General features: G+C 45.3%; 1 protein-coding gene across 6 annotated transcripts in view; it reads left to right on the top strand.

Moving 5' to 3' along the window:
* ASTN2 (astrotactin 2) overlaps nucleotides 1–26,690 on the top strand; it is a 598,926-nt gene that overhangs the window by 423,316 nt on the left and 148,920 nt on the right. For all 6 annotated transcript variants that reach the window (XM_059715568.1, XM_059715571.1, XM_059715569.1 and 3 more), the window contains one exon: nucleotides 14,347–14,612. In XM_059715568.1, coding sequence (XP_059571551.1) covers nucleotides 14,347–14,612 — 266 coding nt within the window. The remainder of the gene's footprint in view (nucleotides 1–14,346; nucleotides 14,613–26,690) is intronic.

Raw genomic sequence — 26,690 nt, 5'->3', positions numbered from 1 at the left:
ATCTAATAGAACAGGGGTGGCCAACCTGCACCATAGGTGCCACGTGTGGGACAGGCAGCATCTGTGTGTGTGCCCTGTGGCAGACTGGGGAGGGGACAGGTAGCACAGCAGCAGATAGGGCTGGGAGCAGAAAGCAGAGCATCAGATCAGGCAGGGAGCACAGAGCAGGGAGCAAAAAGCAGAGCAACAGGTTGGTCAGGGAGCATAGAGCAAAAAGCAGAAGAACAGATCAGGTAGGGGAAAGGGATCAGAGTGGGACTTGGGAGGATGCAGAGCTAATTTGTGGCTTGCCTGCCAAAAACAAGGCTGACTCCCCCTGTAACAGAAGCCTCGAAATATGAGGAGAAAAACCTTGGAAATTCGGGAAGCTGGTCAATTTCTGAACTGTTGGCACTGTAGCCCTGACAGCACAGGGTACGTATGTACTTACTAAGCTTTGCTTACAGTGTTATTGGTGCCACGGTTTTAGCAACCCCAAAACCAACTAGCCCCCCTCCATTTGTAAGGCCTCTAATAGCAGACTTGACTTGAAAATTATAGGGGCTTGTCAGTCTGGCGGCTGCCAAATACCATGGCACTGATAAATCTTTAAGCAATGCATGTTAAGTATACAGTGCTGCCATTGCTGTGATACTAGAAGACCCCAAACTGACTGGCTCCCCTTATATTCAGAGTTTCTAATAATGAATATTTGGGCTGCTGTCAAAAACCCTGCAAATAAAGAAAGCTGATCAGAAGCCCATGACCTTAGCACACTGGGTTCTCAAACTATTTTAGACTCAAGGCCCACCCCCACCCCCAAAATGCCAGCTCTTAGCTTTTGCTTATCTGTTTTTACTACAGAAACAAATAGAGTAGGTCTCCTGCTGCAAAGAACTCAGAAGGACCACAACAGGTCAGACATGTTTTTGACACTATGGGTTTCTATTTGAAACATCTAGGTTTATGTTGTGAATCGTATAGGTGTTTGCACGCCAAACAGTACTAATATTGTGCGGTATCCTTAAAAGGATGGCATAATCCTGGTTCAGAATTATTGTTCTAGCAAATATTCAAGTCCCTCTATTCCAGTAACATATATTTTTGTTCTTGAATTAATGGAGAATCATAAAATCATAGAAAATTAGGGTTTGAAGAGACTTCAGGAGGTCACATCTAATCCAACCCTCTGCTCAAAGCAGGACCAGCCCCAACTAGATCATCCCAGCCAAATCTTTGTCTGCCTAGGTATTTAAAACTGTCAAAGATGGAGTTTCCACCATGTCTCTGGGTAACCTGTTCCAGTGTTTTACTACCCTCCTAGTGAGAAAGTTCTTCCTAATATCTTACCTAAACTTCCCTTGTTGCATCTTGAGACCATTGTTCCTTGTTCTATTATGTGCCACCACTGAAAACAGTCCATCTCCATCCTCTTTGGAACCTGGTTCAGGTAGTTGAAGGTTGCTACCCCACCCCGTCTTCTCTGCTCCAAACTAAATAAGTCCAGTTCCCTCAGCCTCTCCTCATCTCCTTTATAAGTTAGTAATTCAGGACCTTTGAGGCTCAGTGGAGAGGTTCTAATGGTATCTAGTAACATATAAGCAATATATCTGCTATATTACATTAACAGGGTCCCCATTTTACAGATGGGGAACTGAGGCATACCATGATTTTTGTGGCTTGAGTATGACTGTGCAGTCACTCTATAGAAGAGATGGATATAGGAGCCAGATTTTCTGACTCTTAACCATTTGATTATTAATGGAGACATACAGACTGGCTCTCTTCTTTGTGAGTATGCAGCCACAAGGATCTAAAAACCTACCTCTGATCATGGATTGTGCTCAGATTTGTGCTCCGAAGCCAAAGACTGAACCAGAATCTGCGGCACCATCCTCTGATTGGGGGAGTTATCATAAAATAATGGAGCTCAGCAGTGTAGCCAGTCAGTGCACTTCTCTAGGGAGCAGAGAAAAGCCCTGAGTTGAGTCACAAGGGGAAATGAAATCCATTGCGTCCTTACTAGCTTCCATCTCCATTCCCTGATGACAGTAAAATGCTGCGGACATCTACTGAATAGAGTACCAGCACCCTCGGGGATGCGCGTTCCCCAGAGAGATGGCATTGTCTTTGGTCATGTCTGTCTGGTATGTTTGGTCCCACATCAGTCATTAACATGACCTCCTCCTCCTGCCCCACCCCCCATTTCTGCCTAATTAGTGGTAGCCAGAAGTCCTTGTCTGAGGTGGTGTTGAAGGTCTGAACGAGACTTGGCAAGATCTTTGTGAATTTACAGTGATGCAAGCGGGCAAAATTTGATGGCAATGAACTGTGAGCATGCTAAGGAAAATCTATTGTACACGTATGCATGCGTGTTGGGGAGGAATGGGTGAAATATTGACCTTCCAGGATAAAGAGAGTGGTCCTTGAGCTGCACACCCATGAGATGAGCCCTTGAAGCATCATTCAATTTGATGGGGACACAGACCTGCAATCACTTGGAGAGAGCATGGGGTCCCATCTATGAGTGTACAGCGCAGGGCTTCCATCCATCTCCTAATGAGCCAGGTGCAATGCAGGCAGCAAGGGATGCACACAGCAAGGTCACAGTGCAGGCCTCAAAGAGCTAGCACCTTGTAAAGGTGAAGTAGGGAGTTTCTGCACTTTTGCCTCTTATATTTGTGCGGTTGCAAAATATTCCCCTGCTTTTCCCAGCCTGAACAGGCTCTTGGGCTGTGCTTATGGTTTGGCAGAGCTGGCTAAATTTAGTCCTTTTGTCTGAGCCTGCTGTTCGCTTAAAACAGGCTCCAGCATCCCAAGGACTGAGGCATGATTCTGTCTCCCAGACATCTTCCTGGTGCTTTCTATAGGATGGGCCCAAGGGCATCTGGTGCCCTTGTAATCACAGACTCCATGCCTGAAGAAGGGTGTTTGTGCCCAAAAGCTTGCAAAGAACAATTCTTCCAACTATTTAGTTGGTCTATTAAAGATATCACATCTACCCAAAGACCCTTGTCTGCCTTGAGAACACAGGAAGAGGGAGTTCTCACTAAAATGTAAAATCACTGTGCCTTGCTTTCATCATGGACATCTTGGTGTTATGGACCCCCAGGGGTGTGCTCTGCAGGTGCTTAGGCTCTGCCCTGTGTGCTGTAGCCAGAAACCAGTTTGTCTGTGAAATTAAGAGCAAAGACACAATTGCTGATAAGCTTTACTGACATTTCACAGCCCACATCATTGAGAAGTGTGGATTCTCTGCAGGAAGCCTGCTCTCATGGTTTCTTTCTCAATTTGTTCCTGCCTCTACACATCACCATGTCAGGTCTGACTGCCTTTGAGTTTAACAGTGACTGTAATGCTGAGCAGACCCTTTCGGGAGTGTTGCCCTCCAGCTGCACAACAGCTATCACACAGGTAGCATCACTGAAAGGTCTCACTGCTGCTCTTCGTATTGTGCAGGCACATGCATAAGACTGTAGGTGCCCTGGTGAGCTCTCTGTGGATACTGTCTTTAGGCTTTCATGGCATATCTGAGTAATGTTTGTTCATAATTAACAGTAGATAGGGTTGAAGCACACCCTGAAGCTTACTGTGCTCCTGACCCTAGAAAGACCTGTTCCCAGGACTGTGCAGGGGTCCCTCTCTATGGTCTGGTTAAGTCTTGCCCTCTCTGTGGAGGCTGCCAAGGAGGAAGTGCCCACTGGGGTGGATTTCATGATGTGGATTGTTTAGTCACTGGGATCTGGCCTGCAAGTCCTCAGACCCATCAGCAGTAAAGTTCAGTTGTTTGGCTGGATGTGAACCCTCCAGGGCATACTTCTAGTCCTGAACAAGGCACTCCTAAGTCAGTCTGAGATGATGTACCTGTTGTACCATTGCCTCCTTCCAATTAGTTTGCTGTGGATCTTCATGTGCTGCTTATTCCCATTTCCACTCTCAGTTTCAGGGACTCGGCTGTATCTCCTCCACACACATGGCTAACAAGCTGACACAGTCACAAGGCATGCACAGAGGCCCATATTGCATCCATACAAGGGGCCCTTTCAGCTCACAAACGCAGGCCCCACACAGTGAAGTCACCAAAGCCAAGCTTGCCCAGACTCAAGGCACATGGCCGTAAATCACTCCTTCCCTTCTGAAGATTTTGTAAACCTCAGGACTGTGATCAACCCAAGCTCAAGGCTTCAGGGGCTTCAGGATACTTGAGCTTTGAAGTTCTTGACCCAAGAATCATCATTCTTTAAAACCACTAGAGGGCACCAGTCACTTACAGAAAGCAGCTTAATTATGTGCCCCAACCAAGAAAGAGACACTTGGAATGAAGCTGGGTGCACACAGTGCACACACACATCCCTGCCATTGCTCAGATGTGTGCATGCACCCTGTGTGCGCGCTCATTTTTCTTTCTCTCTGTAACACACACACATGCACAGAGTCCCCTCGCTCTCTTTCCTATTCTGATGTGCTTATCCTGCTGCACACAGGCACATGCATTCAGTTTTTCTCTGCACACACATGCATCCTATTCTGGTACACAAAAACACTCCTCCATGCTCATGGCTCACCTTCCCACTCACCTGTGTGCCACCCACACCTTCCTCCTCCCCCTGCACTTCACCTCCATTTAGTCACCTTTACCCAGGCTGCACCCATGCGTAGACAGTTTCAAGTTTCAAGGTCTTTCCAAGAACCAGGTTAATTCTACAGTAGCTCAGTTCCCCCATCTTGAAGGAGCTCATACAGAGCCCATTCTGCCCTGACAGGCCACGTGCGTGCGCTCCGTTCAGCGTGATCCAGCTAGCTGTGTGGTTTGTTCAGCATAAATATTGCAAGCCCTTATTATTGTTATTTATTGAGCTCTGACAGCATGCTCAGCACTATGCAGCTATTGTATAGACACATACATAAGACTGAAGGTGCCCTGGTGAGCTCTCTGTGGATATTGTACTCAGGCTTTTGTGGCAGATCTGAGTAATGTTTGCCCATAACTAACAGCAGACAGAGTTGAAGCTGTCAGAGCACTTCATGGCTCTGTTGGTTACTACTCTAACAATGTCTTGGTACAGGAGAAACTCCCAGGCAAACACATCCATTGATTTTCTTTCTAACTCCCTTTAGATGAATTTGCAAACAAATGGGATATTATTCCACTAAGTAATAAACTGGCAGCTGATGCAGTTGAATATGTATTGCCCATGCATCCTCACCCCCCATCGCATACTGGCAGGTGGTGCTCTCCCTCTACTGGGCTGCCAGCGGGTCTGCATTCAGAGAGAGGTGGATGAAAATTGTTAGGTCTTTGAGATGAGCTGTAAAACCGAGATCCTGAATCTAGTTAAGATCCACGCACTTTTCACAAACATTAGAGAGAGGTAGCCCCTCTGACCTGGGGAACAATCCCATTCTGGGTAACCATGAGTCTCCCTCCTTAAATCCCACTGCTGTTTCAGTTAGATATTGCAATTTTCTTTCAGTTCTGTTTCAGACTCTTGAGCTGTTAAACAGCTGCCCCATTCCACCCCAGTGAAGCTGCAGTTTGAGGAGCTATTCCTGCTTTTGGATGCTTTAGAACAGGAGGCACTATAAAACATGTAGGACCGTTATCAAGCCCATTAAGGATCGTATGTCACAAAGTGCTTAAATGCATAGGGCTTTTAGGTAATAACCTTTTGTTATTATTTCATGAATAGTGTTACTGAGCATCCTCTGTCATCCCAGCACTAAGGGGATGCTGTCTGTAGAAGATAAATTCTGCATCTTTAAATGTCAAGTCTCAACCAAGGACCCTAGAAAGCTGTACAAATCGTATTTGTCTTTAATGTGGACCATTTAAAGCCACTGTGGGAGTACACATACTCAGAGGTCTGTATAAGAGTAGCCATTCAGTTATCTCTGCACACTTCATGATGTGGTACACTCCCTTACTTATGTAAAGCTTCATGCTAAGCAAAAGGCCATTATTTTATTTTATTTTTTACATCTTTCAGACAAATAAACAAACTAATAACTCCCACAAGTTGCTGTGATGCATCTAACCACATCCGTGGCACCCTGCTTACAAACAGATGTTGCTGGGATTCATTGAGTCACCAGGAGCGCTAGCAAATAAATAAAATAAAAAAAAAATAATGAAATAAAATAAAATAAAAGCATGTACAGATGGAAAAGTAGATAAGGAATTGTTCATTCTTCGCATTTGAACAACTGTATTCCAGCATCGTGTGCGTAGACCTCTTCACTCCGAAGAAAGTTTCCATATGTCAAGGCTTGGATTGACCCAAAAGTGGTCACCCTCAAAGACCTTGTCCCACTAGAGCACAAGTTATGTCATGTCCTCTGAGAGTGACACTGTGAGTATCAATACTTTGGGAAATGGTACCGTACTGTAGAAAAACCCATGTAGTATAGACCTATATAGTAAAATTGAGTTACTTAGTTTGGACCTGACCCAATTTCCATTTAAGACAATGGGAGTGTTTCTGTTGGCTTCAGCGGAAGCTGGAGACGGCATTTCAATGCTAAATTGCAGAGTCTGGTTTTGATCCCATTTAAACAAATGGCAAAACTCCCATTGACTTCACCAGTAATAGGGTTGGACCATAAGTGTTTTAAATTAAGGAGGAAGCCTGTCAGCTGGGCCCCAGCAGTAATGATGCTTAGGAATATCACACAGAAACTGGAAACAAAAGACAAACTGAGCCTCCAGGCATAAGAAGGGCTTCCTCAGTTCATAGCAGAGTTTGTCTTGCAGGGACAGCTTTTTCCTACGCGCATAAGTGGTTACTTATATGAGTAGCCCCATGTATCTATGTGAGTCTAATCTGGAAGCAAACTTATGTTGCTTGTTCTTCTGGGCAAACCTGTTTTCCAGATCTGAGGTGCTGTGAGGTTTCTGTAGCAGGGTTGAAAATGGTTCACTCCTTCCACACTTCCATTTTTCAGCACCACTCGGAGGAACAACAGGGAGGGTTTGTTGTCTGCACTTGATTATTTCCCTAGCACAGAAAGTGACTCCAAGGAAAGAAAAATCTGAAACCAAGACCTGAGTCCTCTGACTCTAAATATGTTTTCACTCAAATTAATGCAATAAAGTGATTGATTCCCTTTCCACATTCTTTCTCACCTGTGAACACTCATTAGAATCCCTGTAGGTTTCTGGCATTGCAAATCATCCTTCATAGTGAATTGAAACTTGTTTTAGAAAAAGAGAAAGGAAGAAAAATTAAACAACTTGCTTGTTCTTCTTTGGCTAACATTGTTATGGCTAGGTTCAGGAGCAAAGCAGGCCTAGTTTAGAGGGTGAGTTCCCCAAAACCTAGCATTCTCCTCCCCATTATTTTGCTGGGATCTGGTGACCACCAGGTGAGGATGAAAAGAACAGAGAAAGACTGCTGTCAGTATAGCTCAGTGTTTTTTCAAGGGAACCATCATTTTCTGAAAGTGACTTTGGTCACTTTGAATGTACCTGATGATTGTCTTGATTCATAGAGTAGATTTACCAGAGGTGCTAGCAACAGAAGATACCTCTTTGCAAACTACCCCTAGTAGGGGGACACCATTTCCAGTAGAACGTGCTGTCAATTCTCTTTCTCTCTTTCAATATTTGGTCATGTTGCTGTAACTCCTAGGAAGAGGAGCAGTTCATAGGGTGATGGGTTTTGTGACATGTTTGTTAAGAACTTGCCTGAGATACCTAGCTTATTTCACAAAATTGTGACGCAATACTGTTAACCAAGGCATTGCCACTCTGGGCTACAGGAGCCTAGCAGCTGCATAGTGAAAGAGTCTGGAATACTTTCTCAGTCTGCTGAGCTATCTATACTTCCAATCATTTGGCGCCTCGAATAGTTTCAGTATTGATCAAGTATTGGTCAAAAGAACATTGAGCAATAAGTAGGAGCAACCCCTTCCACCAGAAGGGTTTCAGTCTACAAAATGATCCCATGCTCTAAAGCAACTTTTCTCAACCCATGGGTCGTGACCCAAAAGTGGGTTACAAAAATATGAAAGGTTTGTGAAAACATTTTAAAAATGGGTTATCTTTTAAAGGAGAAAAACATGGGAAACAATGGGTTCTCCCTTGCAGAATGGTAGAATTGCAGTTGGGGTCAGGAATGAGGGGCACTGGCAGGGCCAGGTGGCTGTTTTCTACTTTAACTATTTACTGGGTCAGGACTGGCCATTGATGTTTACAAATGGACCCCGGTACAAAAAGATTGAGAACCACTGCTTTTAAGTAGGAATCTGATTATAATAAAGGCAAGTGAATACATTGCCCTGTTCCTGCTTCACCCCCAAAGAATGCTTTGTTAACAAGTCTCTCATGAGTCACCTGGTCTAGAGCAGCAGTTCCCAGTCTATGGTACGGGTACCACCAGTGGTACACAGACAACCTGTCAGTGGTACATATTAACAGATTTATTATAATTATACGACAAAAATTTGCTGGTGGTATTTAAGGTTGTATTATTTTAAATTGGTGGTGCACAATCTGTCAGAGTTTGAGAACTGCTGGTCTAGAGGATTTTTTTTTTTTTTTGTTGAGGGTCCAGGGTGAGCTTGCTGCATAATCAAGGCTGGCCGACCCGTGGGTAACCTCCCTAATCTGCTGCAAGATATTGCACAAGCCTAGAATGATCACTTGGCCTTCGAGGAGTAGTTGGTCAGCACTTAGAGTTTCTTTAATGGTTGCAGAGTGAGATCTTATCACTTCCCACAGGAACATTGTGGCCTCTTCCAAAGAGAAATTGCTCTGACCAAGATCTGTGTCAGCCATGAAAAATGTGGGACGAAAACACGTTTTCACTGGTCAGGTGTGGGGAGAAATGGGCTGCAGTTGTCTGGGAATGATTTGGTTGGTAAACAAGAAACAGGAACTTTTCCAAAGGGAGACAGTGTCTTGATGTGCAAAGGAAAGTCTTAAACTTCTGTTTATCCCTAAAACTGGCTCAAACCCTCTTGGCACTGCCCTGCCAATGGCCTTCAACTCCACATAGGGGAGGAGCTGTTGAGAGTAACAAGAGCATTTATGGTCCACTTGATCCTTGGATGCCATTGAAATTTCCTTTCCCTATCTGCAAACAAGGATTGGGCTTCTTTTTTTACCTCTGTGCATTTGGTGGCGAGAACTAAGCAAGAGGAGCGACCACCAAAGGGCACCATACTGAGAAGGGCATGTCTCCATACCTCTGCCCCCTGCAACTTCCTTTGCACTTCACCTCCAACATCTGCCTTGACAGTTTCCATGGGCTAGGGCAATGGAAAGTTGACACCATGGAATTAGCACACAGAATACGTTCTCTGAGCTGTTTCTTCTTGCAAAGGGAAGCTGTATTTCAAAACCGATGAATCCTCAGTTATTGCTATTTTTATCAAACAAGAGCTCATCCTGCATTTGCAGAGGTGATGTGTCACCCACTTTATACCTGCCCCTTAAAGTGAAGGTTGGCTGAGCTTCATTTGTATTCCACGGTGCTAGAGGAAAGACAAACACTAGAATACAAACTCACATTGCTAATTCAGTCAGTTGGGGTATCAGCTCAGCATTGAGACAGTGCAAGGGGACTGGTTGAATTCATGTCTTAGGGTTCCCATGGGCTCCTTTGCCCACCCCATGTTGCTTCTCAAAGGGCCGCTGAATTTAAATCAGAAGGACCAAGGGATATTGTTCTTGACTGTTCAGTCCAATCCTTGTTTATATTACTCTTGTACCTAAGAGCACAACCACCATTCTGCTCAGTTCTGTAGGGAATGTATTAAGAGTGGCTTTTCCAGCCCCAAAGTACTTACAGTCTAAACAGATAAGACAGCTAATGGACAAAAGAAAATGAGGCACAGAGAAGAGGGGGGAAGGGAGGGCAGGAGAGGAGAGGAGAGGAGAGCTGACTTGCCCAAAATAATGGCAGAATTGAGAAGGGAACACCAAATTTTGGATTCTCGGTCTATTCCTCTAGTGACAGGATGGGGCTACCTGTTAATCCCGGGCTGTTTTCAAGTGCCTTTCCTGAAGCTGTGCAGTGTGGGATGTGGTTTGCTATGCTGTGCTCCCAGGCCTTCCCACCCTGTAGCTTCCAAACATTTCTTTTTTCCTACTCAGGATGATAAGGTTTAGTTGTGAAGAGTTGCATTTGCATTTTGCCAGATACTGATAGACAGCTCACTGCATCCCTTGACAATATATTTAGCATGGTGACTAAAGTGACATCCTGGAAACTTTCTAGCTATTCTAGTCATGGATGCCAGTCCTCCCTGTGTTGCCTCGTCAGTGTATGTCAACCTGTACTAGGGTGACCACCCTTAGGGGCTAAAAGGATGTTCTGTTTCCATGACTGATTCAGTTGTCAGACTGAGGAAACTGCCTAGACAGCCAAATAATGCCATGTATTGATACGATTTTGTGCATGTATGATTTGGAGAGCTGTCTACTAGATAATAGCCACAAACCACTATAGGCCTATTCTTCCAAAGTGCTACTCAGTGACTTCCATCAGTCTCCAGCTTCTACCAGACCTTACGTCAAGGATTAAGGATAGCCATGGCCTTTAGGTGACGATTTATGGACACCCACGACCTTTACATGGTGATGCCTTTCAGACCCTCTCTGTCAAACTAGCAAAGTAGAGAAGGAAGGCTCTGATTCACATTGCCAGTGCCCTAGCTCAGCACTAGCTCCACTTCTGTTCTTGTTCATCTCAGATTTGCTTGATATTTTCTTTCCATCACCGCTCACAAGCTTCCCTCCCCGTGGTTTCTGTGGTATCACTGTCTGGAAGTTGATATATAAGATTGAGACTAGAAATGTCTCTTTCTCTAAGGCCACTCAGCAGTTATATTTAAAAAAAAAAAGGAAGAGGGGACCCTTCCCACTCCCCACCCCTCCACTTAAATTGTGTCCAAAAGTGAGAAGAACGGCTCCCATCTCCCTGAGCAGTTTAGCACAGCTTCATGGCTTTCTCTTACAAGGCTTCAAATCGCCTGGAGCCACCTTTCAAAAGCATAATCCCTCTGGTAACCAGTTCCAACTTTCTTTTTACATGTCTGTGTATGCTGCTGTCTCCACAGATGCTGAGATACCTCCTTCGCAGCCTTGTTTTGTTTATCTTAGCAACTACCCTGCTTTAATCCCACTGAAAGATTGGTTAGTTGGAATTTGCTCACTCTTCCTGCAACGCCTTTGATCCCATGCACACAAGCATTTGCTGACAGCCAGACAGAGGAGGCGGGGCTGCATCCCTGGCCCGAAGGGCTTAAAAATAATGAATGAATACTCTGTTTATTTGTATTTCTAATTGACATGTGCCTTGCCAGATCAGCTGTGTGTTACTGCGAACTGAGGACATGTAAGCAACCTTCTTTCTTTCTCAGCTTATTCCTTGGGGCCAGGTGACTGATGCCAGTGGGCTATGTCCTTCTTCCCCACCCTTCTCCTCATGGCACAGGGCTAAGTGTGGTTTTTTTTCTCCTTTTTTCACTGCTCCTATGTATGCTCTGTCTGGGTGTGGAGAAGTAGAGAAGTGTTTCTCCTGTACATGCCTCCAAAATGCAGATAGGCTGTGAGAGTCTAGGCTGTCTCCCATAGAGCTTCCCAACCGGGAGCCTCTCATAGGCATGAAGCTGCAACCTTAACTGGTATTTTGGACTCAATAGGTGGATGGAGGGGTGAATCCAGGAGGGGTTCAGTTGACCCCCCAACCCATTTGATTCCAAACTTTAAAATCAACTTCCTGGGAGGAGCAGTGGCATTTCTATTCAGTCAGCACAAAAGCAGTCAATTGACTTCATGACTCTTTAAAATCTACTTCATTCCTGCTAATTTCACTTGACAGGGAGTAATGACCCTCTTTCCTTTTTTACTGGTCTTGATGGTCCCACTATCCTTTCTGTTGTAATTTGCTGTCTGTAAGCCATGCCTAGTAATACCTCTCTTCTGTTTCACAGCCCTGGTGTCTGTTCTTAGCTGTAGCTAAAAACCTTAACTCAGGTGCAGTAATACTAACCCAGGTATAGATGTGACTGACTGAAGTACTGGAGGCACTATCAGGAGGCTCCAGATGACTAGATTTTGTTTTACAAATCTGAATAAGAGATGTACATTTAACTACAATGACTTACAGAACTAATGAAATAATATCTGTTGCGTATTTTGACTATTTTTTTCCTAGTGTGTTGGGTTTTTTAAGCTGAGTATATCATCCAGTAAATTATCACACACTCCAGTAGAGTTATATTTGGTTTTGCTTTGATCTTAAATTGAATAATGTAGTTGTAGGCCCCCTATTATTAGTAAAGCTTTTAGTTTCTCCTTAACAGGAGAAAAATAAGTGTTGTGTTATCTGTGAAAATACACCACACCATCTGCACCCCCCTTTCAAAATCCTAGATCTGCCCATGGGTGGAAGCTTGCCTCTGCTTTCAGAGAAGAGTCCACTCTCTGGCAGAGCAAATGCGTGAAGTCTGTTCTCAGTTTGTCACTTGGCTCTTATTCATGCAAAGCTGTCATGGGCCTTGGCAAGACTTTTGCCTAAGAAGGAACTAAGGGAGGGCTTCAAGATTTATCTCCTCGGAATTAGGACTGCCAGAAAGTTGTGCAATGGTTGCAAACAATTCAAAATGTTTTAGAAAAAGCCCTGTAATAATAACATGATCATTAACAACAGCCTGCTGCACCTCCACGGGCCTTTTCATTAGACAGCCTCAAAACGCTGTGCCTTGCTAACTGAGTTTTGTGCCCATTGCAGCATGTTCTTCTATGCTAAGCATCAGGCTTAACACAGAAGCAGTGCCCTGATTTTAACTTGGTTTGTCCCATCCCCAGCTATGTGTTGAATATATATAAATACTTATACCTCGGTCTGACACAGCATCATAGTTTCACCCAGTGATGTGGCTGTCCTGTGCAGTGGGGAGAGGGGTACTGGCTGGCGGCAGCTTGGTACTGGAAGAGAGCACTCCGTGGGTGGCAAGTGTATACCAGTCACCATCCAGGGCAGCAAGAAGACCAGTTCTGTGGCCAGTCCACCTCACTGATGAGAACCTTATTTCTGAGGTTTAACTTATTTCCCTATTCCCTTCTATTTGGTGGTAGCTCCTTGCTCCTTATTATGTCATCCGTAACAGATAGCCAGGGGTCACAGAGCAGAGACAAGGCAGCCTTGAGACCACCTCTGTGGAGGTGGAGCAATTTTTGGAGCAAGTCCTATAATTTATTATATATTTGTAGGAAGTGGCCTTGACTTGGTTGCCTTTTTCTATATTAGTAGTAATAGTCCATTATACCAGCCACAGTGTTCATCTCATGCTAGATGATGGGACTTGTTTCAGAACAAATAAGGATGCCCACCATCCCAAAGTGGAGCGGTCTGTGAGCTGGGAAATACAAGGGATGTCATCTTTTCTGAGCCTGGCTATCTAAGCACCCTTTCTCTGATTCACATGGGGCTTAGGCCATCCTTGTTTTGATGCACCCCAAAAGTCAAACAAAACTTGGCTGGAAATGCTTTGTTTCATTTTGTATGATTAAGACCTGAGCTGCCACAATCTCCTTGCAAATTGGGCTGAGTTTGTGAAAGGGTAAGAGCCTGCCTTGCAAGTCTGGGCTGGAGTTCATGCTCTGGTGGCGCAGCTTGTACAGACATACCCTAGCTGGCTTTACACTGTCCAGCTCAAGTGCGGGTAGCAAGATACACCATTATTCGAACCCCAGGCAGCTAGTTTAAAGCGAGCCCTAATATACCACTGAAATGACTGCAGTGTAGACGTATATCTGGATCAACTTCCCGTGACATCAGGGCATTACTGGACAAAACTATTCCTTAGTAGAGTCAGTTGCTCATTGAGCAACCATTGACTTCATCAATATGTTTAATTGTTTGTTTTCTCATAAAAATTGTGGAACTGGAAATTTGCCATTTGGTTCATTTGCAAAAGAGTTGAGGGAGGGGGGAAGAAGAGACAGTTATGGAGGTGGGAAGACAAGCAGCAAACTAAATGTTTTGGGTTCCTAAACACCAAGCATCTTTGGCTTTTGTTTCATGTAAAAAGCGAGGGGAAAATCAGCAAATTATATATATCTATACATATAGATATATATATCTATATAACCACATATATAAAAACACATAAAATTGTAATTTGTCTGGAAAGCACTTAATTTTTTTAACCACCTCTCCCCAGCTATGACCTGAAAACCCTGTCATTTCCCTGATCTGCTTAACCTTCTCTCATATCAGAGTCTCAGCTTGGTCCCATATGACTGATACTGCAAGCAGCTGCAGTCAAATTTTGGCTTAGGCACAGATGATGCACGATAAGGCTGAGATTTATTGTGTGCATTTATTTTTTCTTTCCCTCTCCCCCTCCCCAAACCAGAAACAACTGAACTTGGTAACAAGAAGGAGCTCAAGTCCATGCCGTTTATCACCTACCTCTCAGGCCTGCTGACAGCTCAGATGTTGTCGGATGACCACCTGATCTTGGGCGTGGAGATTCACTGTGAAGAGAAGGGGCGCTGCCCCTCTACCTGCCACCTGTGTAGGCGTCCTGGCAAGGAGCAGCTCAGCCCTACCCCGGTCCTGCTGGAGATTAACCGCGTGGTGCCACTGTACGCTTTAATCCAAGACAACGATACCAGGGAGGTGAGTGATGTTTGCCCTAGTAACCTCTCTGCCTCCCTGCTTCTTCCCTCCATCCATCCATCTAGATTGTAAGCTGTCTGGGGCAGGGACTCCCCATTTGATTTTAGTTTCTACAGTGCTCAGCACAATGGGGTACTAAACCATGACCTAGGTTCCTAGGTGCTACCATCACAATATAAGATAGTGGCTCTCAATCGTTTTATATTTGAGACGCCTCTCATTAGATGCGAGGCACCCCTTGGAAAAATACTAGCTCTCAGTGTTCACTCTTTTTTATTATGGAAAATAATAGAGCAGTTTTTTTATGGCAAAGATCTCAGAAAGACCACAACAGGTCAGAATGTTTTTATCATTATGGATTCCTATTTGAAATTGCTGCATTTATCGTTTAAATTATGTTTTCACACTTTACAGTGCTAACATTGTGTAGGACTCCAGGGCACCCTTGAAAGAATGACTGGTATAAGTAATATCTCTCTATCCTATCTATGTATCTCACACCGATTAGAATCTAAGGGCCCAGCCCCAAAAGGTTACTAAACACCTAATTCCCATATAGAAACCTAAGTATGTCTTTGGATCTGTCCCTAAGTGCTACCCAAATTGTTCTCATCTCAGTATAACAGTCTGAATGTAACTTAGTGCCCATGTGCCTCATGTAACTCAGGAGATTCCCTACCCTCCAAGTCTCCCCCTCTTTTTTTTCACTGTTTCTCTTGGATCTATGCATTCCTCCCTCCCTCCTTTCAGCAGGGTGAAGCATCCAAATCATTCTCTCAGCAAAAGCAACACAGAACAGCCTATGAAATGTTTGCATTCCTAGGCAGGAAGCAGAGCTTGAGATCTTTGTCGTGGACATTCCTGGGATTCAGGGAATCGGGCACTGGGCCACCTTTCCATTTCTCCTCGGGGTCTGGAGTCTCACCCCTCAGATTTGGATAGGGAACACACCTGCAATTCTCAAAGCCCCCTAGGCAGCCTAGCACCTTGCAACCCTCATCTCTGCACAACCACTGCACGGGGAGTCTGGCCTGGAATCAGACCCCTGGGATTCACTCAACCAGCCGCTGGAGGTCACTGTTACTCTAATAGGTACAGGCGAAGCATGGAGGTCAGCCTCCCCTCTGGCACACGGCTTCTCTCCTCTCTCGCTCTCATTCTGCAAACCCGGCAAAAACTTAAATGTTAATCATATGTAGATTTATGTCCCGGATTCCCCGTTCCTACCCCCCTACCCCCACCCCCTACCCCATTCCCAAATCCAAAAATGACAGACCTGTTTAAAGTCACTTATTAGCACCAAGCCTGCTCTTGATTAAGGGGGTTGGAGCGAGCCAGCATGCAGCAGCTGTGGGTGGGACGAGAAGGGCTGCAGGTCTGGAAACAATCCTGTCAAGTAGAGGTGTGACCACCGAGCATGAGCTCCCAGCCCCCTCCCCAGCCCCAACATCGCATCCATCCCTCTTATAGGCTCCATCCATTGTTACCTCTGCCTCTCACTTTCCCTCCCTCTATCCCTTCAGCTCTTCCCCCTGCCTCAGTCTCTCTTGGCACTGCAGTGAGCCCAGTCAGAGGGCAAGGGGTGTGGGAGAACATGGGGTGGAGGGTGAGGGAGACAATAAGTGCAGAGGGGGCTGGGGGATGGCCTGAGTCAGGACACAGTGCTGTGGGCATGGCAGACAGAGTGGAGATGCCGTATGCTACCCAGAGATCCCACGACACTGGTGCACAGCAGCAGCTCACAGGCACATCCTTCCACACTTAGGGCAGGGATCAGGAAAGATTGGTGCCCTCTTCCTTGTTCTCCCCCACAGTTGTCACACAGAACCTCACTGCTGGAGTGCAACAAGGGCAATGTCATCCTCCCAAAGCCAGGCCCAGGCCAGGGTTCATTTGTCCAGTGAGAGGCTCTGATTCGTACTGCCGTTTGTTCACTTCAGGCCATACTTACCCACCCATGCTCCTTTTAGGATCCCTATTATTTTTCTGATGCAAGAGCCAGGTAATTCCTTTTGTATTCCCTCTCTATATCTATGCCTGCCCCCTTGATCTCTCTGCTTATCCGTTCTCTCTCCCACAGCGTGTTTGCATTATTTCATTCTTCCTTTCTTTTCCCTTCACTGGTCTACTACCTCTTTTTCTCTAGTCCTTTTTTCCTTCCTTTTTCTGCAGACTCTTCCTATCTGTTATTTTTATCCTCTTTGTTCTAATAGCCCTGGATCCTCTGTTGAATGGGAGAGATTCCTATTATTTCAGAGTCAATCAGCTCCCAGCTCCGAGCCCCCAGTAGAAACTCGGAAACACTACAGTGCAGAAAGACCAGGCAAGTCTCTGGGTGCCAGCATGGGTCAAAGTGCCAAGACGCTCTCTGTGTTGCCATTGCAGGAGTGTTGGTGCACCAAGCACATTTCCTACTGGGGAAACAGCATGAACCCCATTGAAAGACAGAATTTGAGTTGATATGATCCAGACTGGACCTGTAATGCTGGGTTAGTTTTGCCACTGTGAGGAAATGCACTGGACCTGGTCACAGCACCACAAGCTGAGTCTCTGCCCCAACATGAAGTCAGTCAGTTGTACCAAATGGACTCAGCTGCAAAGAATCCACTGCCCCCATTCCTCTTCTCCCAGCCATTCATATAAGAACAAGGCCTTTCTGTTTTCCCTGGGTGAAGAGGTGGTGAACCCATTTCAGCACGTTAGTAGGAGATGTGGAACCAAGCTGAAACACAGCTCTCAGGTCCCTGTTTGCTTGTTGGGTCTTCATCATCATAGCATATCCTAGCGTATGCACAGAGAAAGTTCTGTGGACTGATTGTTTGATAGTAAATATACAGGTGCCCATGTGCTACTTAACTGCAGTTGGTCGGAAAAGTCACACGATACGTAGTGCTGTTGGATGCTCAAGCATTCACCATGCCAGTGCTTGGGTTTAAGTGTTTTAATCCTGCTTTCTGAAATGTCTCATGCATGAAACCTCAACATTTGCCTTCTACAAACATTTCTTCTGGCCAAACACAGCTCCTCCAGTGTCTGTGGAACATGAAGGTAGAAGAGAGTGAGCGTGGCTCAAGGACATTCATTTAAAGCTTAAATACTTGTGAAATGACTATGCCATGGCTATGGAAAAAGTAACATGGGGGTCTTTGGTGAAGGGTTTCTCAGTGGAAGGGCTGCCTATATGTGAATACAGAGGGCATGACCCACCTGCCTGGGGTGGGACTGGTGAGTACACTGCCTTTTTCACTGTTACTACTGTCTAACTTGCTTTCAAATCCGATCCACTGCCCTTCTTCTGGGTTGAGGCTGGCCTGATGTGAACATACAGAGAAGTTGTGACTGAGGCACATATTGAGGCAGTCTTCTGCAGGAGATCTCTGGGGACCATGGCACATGCAGACTATGTCTGTACACATCTCCTCAACCCACTTAAGTCAGTTTTCACTCTGCAGGCACCATGATACTAGGTTTGAACAATGGTTTACTCATTCCAGGATCCAGTTTTGGACAGCTGTTAGTCACTGATTCTTCAAAGGAAGATGTAAGAAATTATTCACTGTCAGGGTATGGGACCACCTGAGGTTTGGCTTATGTCTTGAAGGACAAGTCTCTCATTATACAACTTTATCCAGTCTCATGAAAAAGGTCCTCTGAATGTTTGGTCCAGAAGCTCTTGAATGAGCATAGCAGACTTTAGGCAGCCCTGTGGAGAAGAGATATGTGGCAGCTTTATGGTGTCCTCGATGCAAGTTCCAAAGCTGAAGAAAAGAATAATTTCATCCGGCCTCAGAAAGGGCAGGGTCTCTACATGTGCCATGCCTGTACCACATGGCATAGTCATTTGGTGTCCTGGGCTTAGCCCATGCACCTCCAGCATTTCATTCCCACCCCATGTTGCCCATAGCAAAGCATCCAGTTCTTGGATGGGCAAGACAATTCTCATTGCATAGAGCTTTCCTGGCCCTGATCCTGATCCTGATGTAGAGGAACAACCACCTTTTCCAGTCTTGGTAGAACAGGGGGTCACTGCCTTTCTTTTTTTTTTTTTTTTTTTGGCAGTGAATTTTCCATGCAGCCTTCAGCTCTGAGCATAGCCAGGAGAAAAAGGAGGGAGGCAAAGCCTATAATATCATTATTCTCACCTTTTTGCCCCTTTGACTCCTCAGCTCTCTGCAGCTGCATGATTGACTAACAGCCCAGCTCATGGTAATCATGGAGAGGCATAGGCTGAGAAAGAAAGAGCGAGACAGTAGGTTTGCATATTCTGTAAACCTCCAAGTCCCCTGGAATAGGCTATTAGAAACAGAGCCAGTCAGCTAACCCTGAGAGGCACCAGGAAGAGAATGGAGACGCCCTGCTCCTTTCCCGCTCTCCCCTCCCACCCTGAACATCAGCTCATAAATGATACCGAGACCTGGAAGACTTGGGGCGTGTGGGAATGCCGGTTACCTGCCAGACCCCACCTTCTGTAGAGACTGCCAGCAAAGCCATGCCGGTGCGGAGGTTCAGATGTGATACGCCAGGGGTGCACGTTTTGATTTGCACTGTGCTCTCCCCGACCAAAACTCAAACAAACCCCCTCAAACCCGAGCTCTCACAACACAGCTCGGCCAGCTGCAGAAACGCTTAGAGTGTGGTGTGGGGAGGGAGGAGAACGAGAGGAGATGAATCTTGTCCCCTTTGGGAAATGGATTCAAAGCTCTGTTGTTTGTATTTAAGGAGACAAATGGACATCTAGTTAGAATTTTAGGAGACCTCTGGGACCTTATTTAATTTAAAAATTGAGTAATTTCAGCATTAATCTCTAGCCATGTCCGCCTTGCAGCAAACAGCACAACACAGGACCCACAGGCCGAGCCTGCTGTGTGGAAGAGATGTGGATTCACTGGGTATAGAAACAGAAAGTCCCTCAGTAATGTCGCTACAGTCTCTTCCCAGCCAGGCCCTCCTACCTTCATAAGGGGACACAAGGCTTTTTAGGGACTTCTTTTCTTTTTTGGTCCAGGATGCAGCAAGCAATAGTGACCTGGATGTAATGTATGAGAATATTCCTTTATTTCCTCTCCTGTGGGGATAGCTCACCCCCACAGTGTGTGTATGTGTGTGCGCATGCAAGTGCATACATGTCCAAAACCAAGTCTGAGCTTTTCCTACACAAACCATGCGACTGAGGATGAGGACTCTTTAAATGGAAGTGAAATTCTCCACTGTGGCCTGTGATCTGATACTATTGTCTGCACTCCTGTCCTTGCTTGTGCTCATCTGGCCTGGAGCTTCTCGCATCCCCTCATGTCTCTGCATGGACCTGGTCTTTCCGGAGGAAATTTCTTCAATTCAGCAAAATATACCTAACACTGTACATTTTGTAGTATTTCAGAGGCTTTAAACTAGCTAGGCTTATGGTCGCAGATGTAGTGGGACTCTCCTATGAGCACACTAAAGGGCTAAATCTGCATTACCTCCTCAACCATTAGGCAGGATGGTAAGCACTGGCACAGCTGGTATCAGAGCAGTGGTTTTCTCTTCAGGGGGGTGCACAGACTGTGTCTAAGGGGTCCCCAAAAGATACTATCATTCAAAAGTATGTGAATATCCATGCTTACAGTTCAAAGGGGTCTGCACCTCCATTCAGAATTTCCAAAGGGGTCTGTACTTCCATTCAAAAATGTTTAGGGGTCCACAAATGAATAAAGGTTAAAAACCACTGTTTTAGAGGGATGCCCACCTACTTTCCCACTCAGACAGGACAGCATTAGGAACTTGATCAGTGATTATGAGCTGCATTGTTAGCACCGTGCCCCCTTACCATTCTCTGAGCAAGTCTAGATGAGGCTGGCAAAAGCAATGTCAGCCTATCTCCCCTGCAAGCGGCAGGGCTGTGGTGGTACCATAGCAGCATCGTGGAGGGTTGGGGGTAAGAGATAAAGTTCAGCAACAAGACATATCCACTTCCTATTTCAAAGCCTGAAGCCTTGACACCTGGTAACATCATCTCACTTGGCTCAGTAAGGCAAATGTTTAGCTACTCCCTGGGTGGCACAATTCCAGAGGATGCCATAGGAAATGGTGTAAGTGATACAACAGGGGAGGGCTCTTACTCCCAAATCAGTCCTGAGCTTCACAGAAAATGAGGGTCGGAAGGGAGCCAGGAGGTCATCTAGTCCAACCCCTGGCTCAGAGCAGGACTGTCCCTAACTAGATCATCCCAGTGAAAGCTTTATCTAGCCCGGTTTTGAAAACCCCCAAGGATGGAGCTTCCACCACCTGTCTGGGTGACCTGTTTCAGTGTTTTAGTACCCTCTTAGTGAGAAAAGTTTTCCTAATATCTAACCTAAACTTCCCTTGCTGCAACTTGAGATGGTTCCTTGTTCTGTCATCTACCACCACTGAGAACAGTCTAGCTCCATCCTCTTTCAAACCCCCCTTCAGGTAGTTGAAGGCTGCTATTAAATCTCCTCTCAGTCTTCCCTTCTGTAGATGAAATAAGCCCAGTTCCCTAAGCCCCTTCTCACAAGTCATGTCTCCCAGCCCCCTCACCATTTTCATTGCCCTCCGCTGGACTCTCTCCAATTTGTCCACATCCTTTCTGTAGTGGGGGGCCCAAAACTGAACATAGTACTCCAGATGTGGACTCGCCAGTGCTGAATAGAGGGGAATAATCACGTCCTTTGACTTGCTGGCAATACTCCTACCAGTGCAGCCCAGTATGCCATTAGCTTTCATGGCAACAAGGGCACACTGCTGGCTCATATTCAACTTATTGTCCACTGTAACCCCCAGGTCCTTTTCTGCAGAGCTGCTGCCCAGCCAGTCAGCCCCCAGCCTGAACCAGTGCATGGGATTGTTCCCTCCTAAGTGCAGGACTTTGTACTTGTCCATGTTGAACCTCATGAGATTTCTTTTGTCCCAATCCTTCAATTTGTCTAGGTCACTCTGAATCCTAGCCCTACCCTCTAGCATATCTACTTCTCTCCCCAGCTTGGTGTCATATCTAAATGTGCTGAGGGTGCACTCCATCCCATCTTCCAGGTCATTGATGAAGACACTGAACAAAACCGACCCCAGGAATGTCCCCTGGGACACTCAACTTGATACCAGCTGCCAACTAGACATTGAACCATTGATTATCACCCTCTGATCCCAATGCTCCAGCCAGTTTTCTATCCACCTTACAGTCCATTCATCCAGCCTGTACTTCCTTAGCTTGCCTGAGAGAACGCTGTGGGAGACCGCATCAAAAGTCTTGCTAAAATCAAGGTATAGCTAGCACATCCACTGGTTTCCCCACATCCGCAGAGCCAGTCCAAAGTTCATGCCCTTGTCCAAAGCATGATGGTACCGCACTGCCTGAAGTTCTTTACTCTACCTGACATGCAAACTCTAGAGGGTTTTGTAAATTCTTCAGGGCACAGGTGCTCTCCTACTGTTTCTTTCTACAGTGCCTGGCACAAGGGGGGCCTTATCATGGCTGGAGACTGTTATTGTGGTTGTAACAGAGATAAGCAATGGTTTCACCCAGGCTGTGATACTGATACAAGGGCCATCAGGTATGATTGCTATCATCACACTTCCATGCCCAGCTGTTCTTGAAGTTGATGAGGAGGAATCCATCCCTTGTTATTTTGTGTGGGTTCTGCCACTGTTCTCACCACCAGTGGTACTTGCTCACCTGTCCCTGTGCATCAGTGATTGTCTGAACACTCTTTCTGTTGCAAAGCTCCCATCAGAGAAGATGATCCTTGAAAGTACCAGTGAGAAAGCCAATTCACGGTGGTCAAAAAACTAAGCTGCATAAGAACTGTGGATGCATAGTGATGCTTAGTCACATCACACTTCTCCAGCTGGATTTTGCCTGTATTTTGGAACTGCAAATTTCCCTAAGGAGAGGTCTCAGCAGGCTGAAGTTAAAGTTAAATACATATGTACACTTATGAGGACAATGACACACCGTTGGGAGTCCAGCACTTCCCTGCGTCCACAAACACACACCTTGTAACGCTCTGGAGTGAGGAGGAGGTGATAATGAAAGGATGGGAGAAGACCAAAGGGTTTACCTGTGTCTATAGATTATCTGGGGAGCGTCCCCTTTGGGTCCCACAGGCCATTGCTTGACCACGCCACCCCTTCCATCTCCCAGTTCCACAAGTTAATTATTTTCCCTGCTGACTTCTTAATTCACCCTGGAGTCAGATCAGACCTGAACATGGGAAACCAGCAGCATGTACTGAGGAAGGATATCATGGGTTATAAGAGGTCTAAGCATAACAGAGAATTCAGAGAAAACATCAGACTGGAGTCAAAGGACCTCAAAGTACATTTCCCAAGGACTTTTCTGACCTAGCCAGCAGGGATGGTTTACACAGTTATGCTTTTTTGGCCTGATCTCTTCATGTCCGTTTAGGAAAAGAGACATTTGTGTACCATCCTATGAATCTTTTTTTTTTCTTGGAGACCATAGAGCTGGTCATGTGAGGGACCATGAAAAAAACAAAACAAAAATGCACACATACAAGCTACTGCAGCTCTTGCCAGTGTCTCTCCATCCAGTCTTGGGCCCTGATCTTTCCAGACTGCACAAGACTAGTTGATCAGATGACTTGCTAAAGGGAAAGAAAGCAATCCATGTAGGTACATAACTTCCCCAAAGCAGAACTGAAAGACATGGCAAGTTAGTGCCAGTAATTTATTTTTTCACAGACAAAGCTGAAAGGGAGCCAGAGTGACTGGAGACAATGTTTTTATTGTTGGTTTTTGTTTTGTTGCCTTTCAGTTTAATATCTGTTCATTGGCAGCCTTCCTATTGTATGCACCAGGCACATTTTAACAATTTGTGCATCCTGATATGCATCTTGCCCACATCCAACTTGTTTTAACAAGGGAATTAATGGGCACATTGTAATCTTTCCTATTATGCTATAATAGGGAGCTTTGTAGTCTAGGTGTGGAAGCAAAGCCAAGTCACTAGGATGGGAATCTCAATGCTGTATGAAGGTTTGTTAGTGCTGCCAGGGTTTACAATGTCCTCTGCTACTCCCGTTGTTCTCATAAATAACAGAAATCAGTGTGTTGCCCATCCTGAGTCCTTTCCAGCATCCTGACCTTTCCGGTAAACTGCTGAAGTGCCTTCACAGGATGAACTGATGGAGATACTGCTCCCCAAGGATAGGCAGCCGGAGGAGAGGAGGGCGTGAGCACTAGACAGTGAGGTCACCTGCCAACAGCAGTAGGGAAATTTCATCCTTCTTTGGTGAGAACCTGGAGCAAGTTTGCAGACACCAGCTACATGATCCTGGAAAGAGTCTTTGACTTGGGAAATCCTTTATTTTATTGTATTTTATTTTTCTTCCTCCCCCAGACATTTGAATCACTATGAAGTAGCATTTATCTCCTGCTGAAGAGCACTGAGCCACATGGGAAGGGCGGGTTATGCATTACAGCCAAAGTCTGATCTGAAATGACAGTTCTGCCTAGTTGCATATGGGTCTATCACTATCATAGGATCCTAGCTGGTCTGTGAATGGCATCCCTGCATGGATGCCCACTCTGTGCCATTAACCAGCAGGAAGGACATTCAGCATTATTTATTTATATTTATATTACCTCTATTGTGGTAGTGCCTCAGAGGTCCTGTCATGGACTGCAACTCCACTGTGCTCAATGATCTACAAACAGGTCATTTATCTGCCACTGGATCCACCCCAGGAGTGTGATATCACAGTAACCTGGCAGCTGTATCTCAGCGGGCACTTCTTGCTCTCCATCCCTTAGCATTAGCTATATTTGACGAGGAGGATCTCATAACTAATTGACCCCAACACCATGTTGATGGCAGTAAGAGGCAGGGTGTTAGTCTTGGCTGCCAGCAGAGAGCAGGGTGAGACTGAATCTTGGCACAATCCAAAACTCCTCCTCTTTTATTTATTTTGTACTTTTTTCCTTCAGACATCATCCTAACAACTTAGTGTGATAAGAAGCTTGGCTAAGTGCTATTGCTGCCTAAATTAGCAACTCAAGAATGGAAGAATTGGAACTGTGAAAGTGGCTCTTCTTTCCCGAAAGACGTGATGCTGCTTTGAAACTCATGCAGCGATGTCTAAATAGAGCTATGATTGATGGTTTAGAAATGGAAGTAATAATAAAGACTATGAAGCCAAAACACAAGGAGGAACATAGAGATCAGAGAGTAACAAATGAGACCTAGTCGTAGTAATACTGCATACACTAGAACAATACCAAGCATCTTGGGTGTAGGGGCTCAGTGGAAAGTCTGCTATCCTACTTCTCAAACATCCTTACACAAGAGGAAAAAGCTAATTATCTCCATTTTAAAGATAGAAAAACAGACCGAGAGAGCTGAAGCAACCTGGCCAAGATGTCCCTATGCAGGTGCAGTAGCAGAACTGAAGATGGATCTCAGGAGTTTTGTGTCTCACCTAGAGCCAAGATCTAAGCTGCAGAAAACAATCCCTCAACGGTAGGATGATTGTGAGCTCTTTACCTCTTCATCTTGTCAAAGGAACTCTCTCTCAGTACCATCTGAGTCAGGGCTTTGAAGTGACAAGAAGGAAAGGGATCTCTTCTTCTCCTTTGTTAAGGTTGTTCTAGTACAGAAGTCTATCACTGGAAGAGTCTAGGGGTTGAGGTTTGAAAGGATTCACCAGGAAACCATCACAAGAAACTAAGAGCATGTTCATCCCATGGCAGTGGCATATCTGGGCCTGGATGTTCCCAGATATGTCCTGCCCACCTACTCCAAACCTAGCAAGGCCACTCCTGAGTCACCCCCAACAGCTGCTTTCAAGCATGATGGGGACCACAGTCAAGAGTAACAACAAAGTGACCCCTGGATTAGTAGCCTTACCAGTGGACTTTCAGGTGGGGAGAGAATAAAAGGGAGCAAGTAGGCAGGACTGCAGTGTAAACGAAATTAACCAGTGTACCACATTAACTACCTTCTCCTGTAGCTCTTTCCAGACACTCTACAGGCCCATTCCATCATTTCTCCCAGAAATCTATCTCCACATTCAACTCGTCCTGATATTTCCCCCTATACATATTTTGTAAGTATTTCTGAAAAAAAGCATGCCCTAAACATAGAAGTGCTTTAATTCAAAGAACAAGTAGGGTCAGATTTTTCATGTCCTCAGCAACCACAATCAGAGATGGATTTTTAAAACAGGTGCAGTCTCACCCACCAAGCTCTTTGGAAATTTCACTCTTTATGGTGAGTGCTGAGTCCTCTGAAAATTTGGGGCTTATTGCTCAGGCTTTTTCAAATGGCTGCTCTACCTGCACTATCCATCTAATCGGACTTCCTTCAGGTTCAGCGATCTTACTCCTATAGCCCTTGGAGCTGGATTCTCTTTTGATTTCAGTACAACCACAACAAATGATTGGATGGAAACAAGTTTTCATCACTTCTTCCTTCAGCCTGATTTGAACTGGGGAACGGAGAGGCAAAAATTGTCTGTATTCTACCGCTCAGCCTCTGAGCCATGGAAAGTGGGTAAATCTGCATTTCCCTGAGCACAAACAACAATAGAAGACAGACCCATAAGCAGTCAAGTCTAGGATAGATGTGCTAGGCAGATCATTCATTTCCCTAATATTTTTTATGAATAGGCTTAACATATGGCAAGATGGGGCTTTATCATCCTCTATGTCTTGCTCATGTCAAAACAAATGATCTAGCTGTCCAATGGGGGAACCATCAATCCAATATATGTGTGTATATGGGTGTGGGAAGCCAGTCCTATTATACCTTTAAGAGCAAATTAGATGCTGTTCCTATGATTCATAACACTATATATCTAATAGCATGAGTCGTCATCTAGAAAATAAATGTTTCGAGCCAGTTTCTCATCTCATAAATTTCCCTCTGGCACTGAAGGACATAAACTAAGTGGACTGACTCATGGGGAAACAAAACAATTTGGATACTTTTAAATGAAAGATAAAATTGATTCAAGGCAAAGAGCAGCATTAGGGTTCTGTGGAGTGGTTGGCACACGCTGGGAGGGAGGTCTGCTCACTGCACTATGAGGAGCCCTTTTCGAAGGTTAGCCTGCTGTCAAAGGC

The sequence above is a fragment of the Alligator mississippiensis genome, chromosome 12 (assembly GCF_030867095.1).
Source record: "Alligator mississippiensis isolate rAllMis1 chromosome 12, rAllMis1, whole genome shotgun sequence".
Taxonomy (NCBI): Eukaryota; Metazoa; Chordata; order Crocodylia; family Alligatoridae; genus Alligator; species Alligator mississippiensis.
The sequence above is the reverse complement of the archived record's forward strand: the minus strand, read 5'-3'. Positions and strand labels throughout refer to the sequence as shown.